Genomic DNA, 1261 nt, shown 5'->3' with positions numbered 1-1261 from the left:
ATAACAAATATTCTTAAGAGAAGAAATATCTTAACAACAATTCAGTTTTAGTAAGAGCTAGATGGCTCTTGTGGATGACAATGTGTAAGGCAAGACTGGAGTTTAGCACATCTTACAAGAATAAGTAAAAATATTTGAACAGTCAATACTGAATACATTGGAGCAAGAACTCAAGACATGGATATTTCACCAACAGCTGGCCTCTTATGCTCGCCTCATGCGCATACAGGCACATGACACGGGGACTTGAAGGGTCTTCTGCTCGTACCGGAAGTGGCCATCCACACACTGAGTCTTCTGCAGGACTTTCATGTTGTACATCACAGGTTGACATCGAAGGTTTGGATCCACTTGGTGTGTGTAAGGATCCAGACATGCCGAACACTGGCACTGGGCCATAGTGATCGCCATTGGAATACGGTCGGCATCGAAGCATTCCACGTAGGTCCATGGACACGAGCCGTCTTGGTTGACAATCTCCGGACTTCCAGGGTTTGGTTTCGCTCCTACGGGGCAGTCCTGCGGGCTGGAGACGCCATCAAACGGACAGCTTGATGTATCGGCCAAGCCCATGTCACTGGTCGACAGGTTGAAACTTTGTACGGCGAATGCTGCCGCTTTAGGATAGAAGAGATTAGAGTTCAGTTCTCGTCGATGGGAATCAGCTGCGTCTATTGGCAGACATGTCTGAGAGGTGCTCGGGACTGGTGACGATGTAACGGTCTGGAAGATGGCTGCTGCCATCGACGTAAGTAGAAGTATGGTCTGATGAAGCAAAACGATAAGAGATTGGTAAATGATACGTCCATACGTCCATATGGATGAAATTATATCAAACTAATTGCTTATCTCAATGCAGAAAATATAATAAGTGGAAAACAAGTTGAATGCTATTCGCATTTCGACTAGTAACGGAGTTTCAATGCAAATGGGGAATCATTTAAATGGAATACGTAATGATGGTAAATCTTGCCCTTCTGATTCTTGTCTTAGACTAATCACACACGGCCTTTGCAAAATTAACCTGAATTAATCGACAAATACATGATAAATTGAATCTAATACATAAAGTTCATGGCGACACAATTTTCGAGTGTTTTTTAAATGAAAGACGAGCGCATGCAGTCAACTGAAATACCACTCGGAATTATTGTAATTGCAACGATACTAACTGTCAAATAATGTCAGGTGTGACGGTAAGATAATCATAATGGCACGACTCTTTTTGAATGTCAAACTAAAGTGGTGGTGGGACTCACAT

At 42.9% G+C, this 1261-nt stretch overlaps 1 protein-coding gene across 1 annotated transcript; it reads right to left on the bottom strand.

The window, feature by feature from the left end:
• Positions 1-204: 204 nt before the first annotated feature.
• On the bottom strand, positions 205-744 carry LOC139729628 (interleukin 17-like protein). The gene has a single exon (XM_071640558.1). It carries the CDS (start codon positions 742-744, stop codon positions 205-207), a length of 540 nt encoding a protein of 179 aa, XP_071496659.1.
• Between the last annotated feature and the right edge of the window lie 517 nt (positions 745-1261).

This window comes from Diadema antillarum, unplaced genomic scaffold (genome assembly GCF_040938485.1).
Source record: "Diadema antillarum isolate AM-2024a unplaced genomic scaffold, OU_Dant_1.0 scf00000020, whole genome shotgun sequence".
NCBI lineage: Eukaryota > Metazoa > Echinodermata > Echinoidea > Diadematoida > Diadematidae > Diadema > Diadema antillarum.
This window is presented reverse-complemented; position numbering and strand designations above follow the sequence as displayed.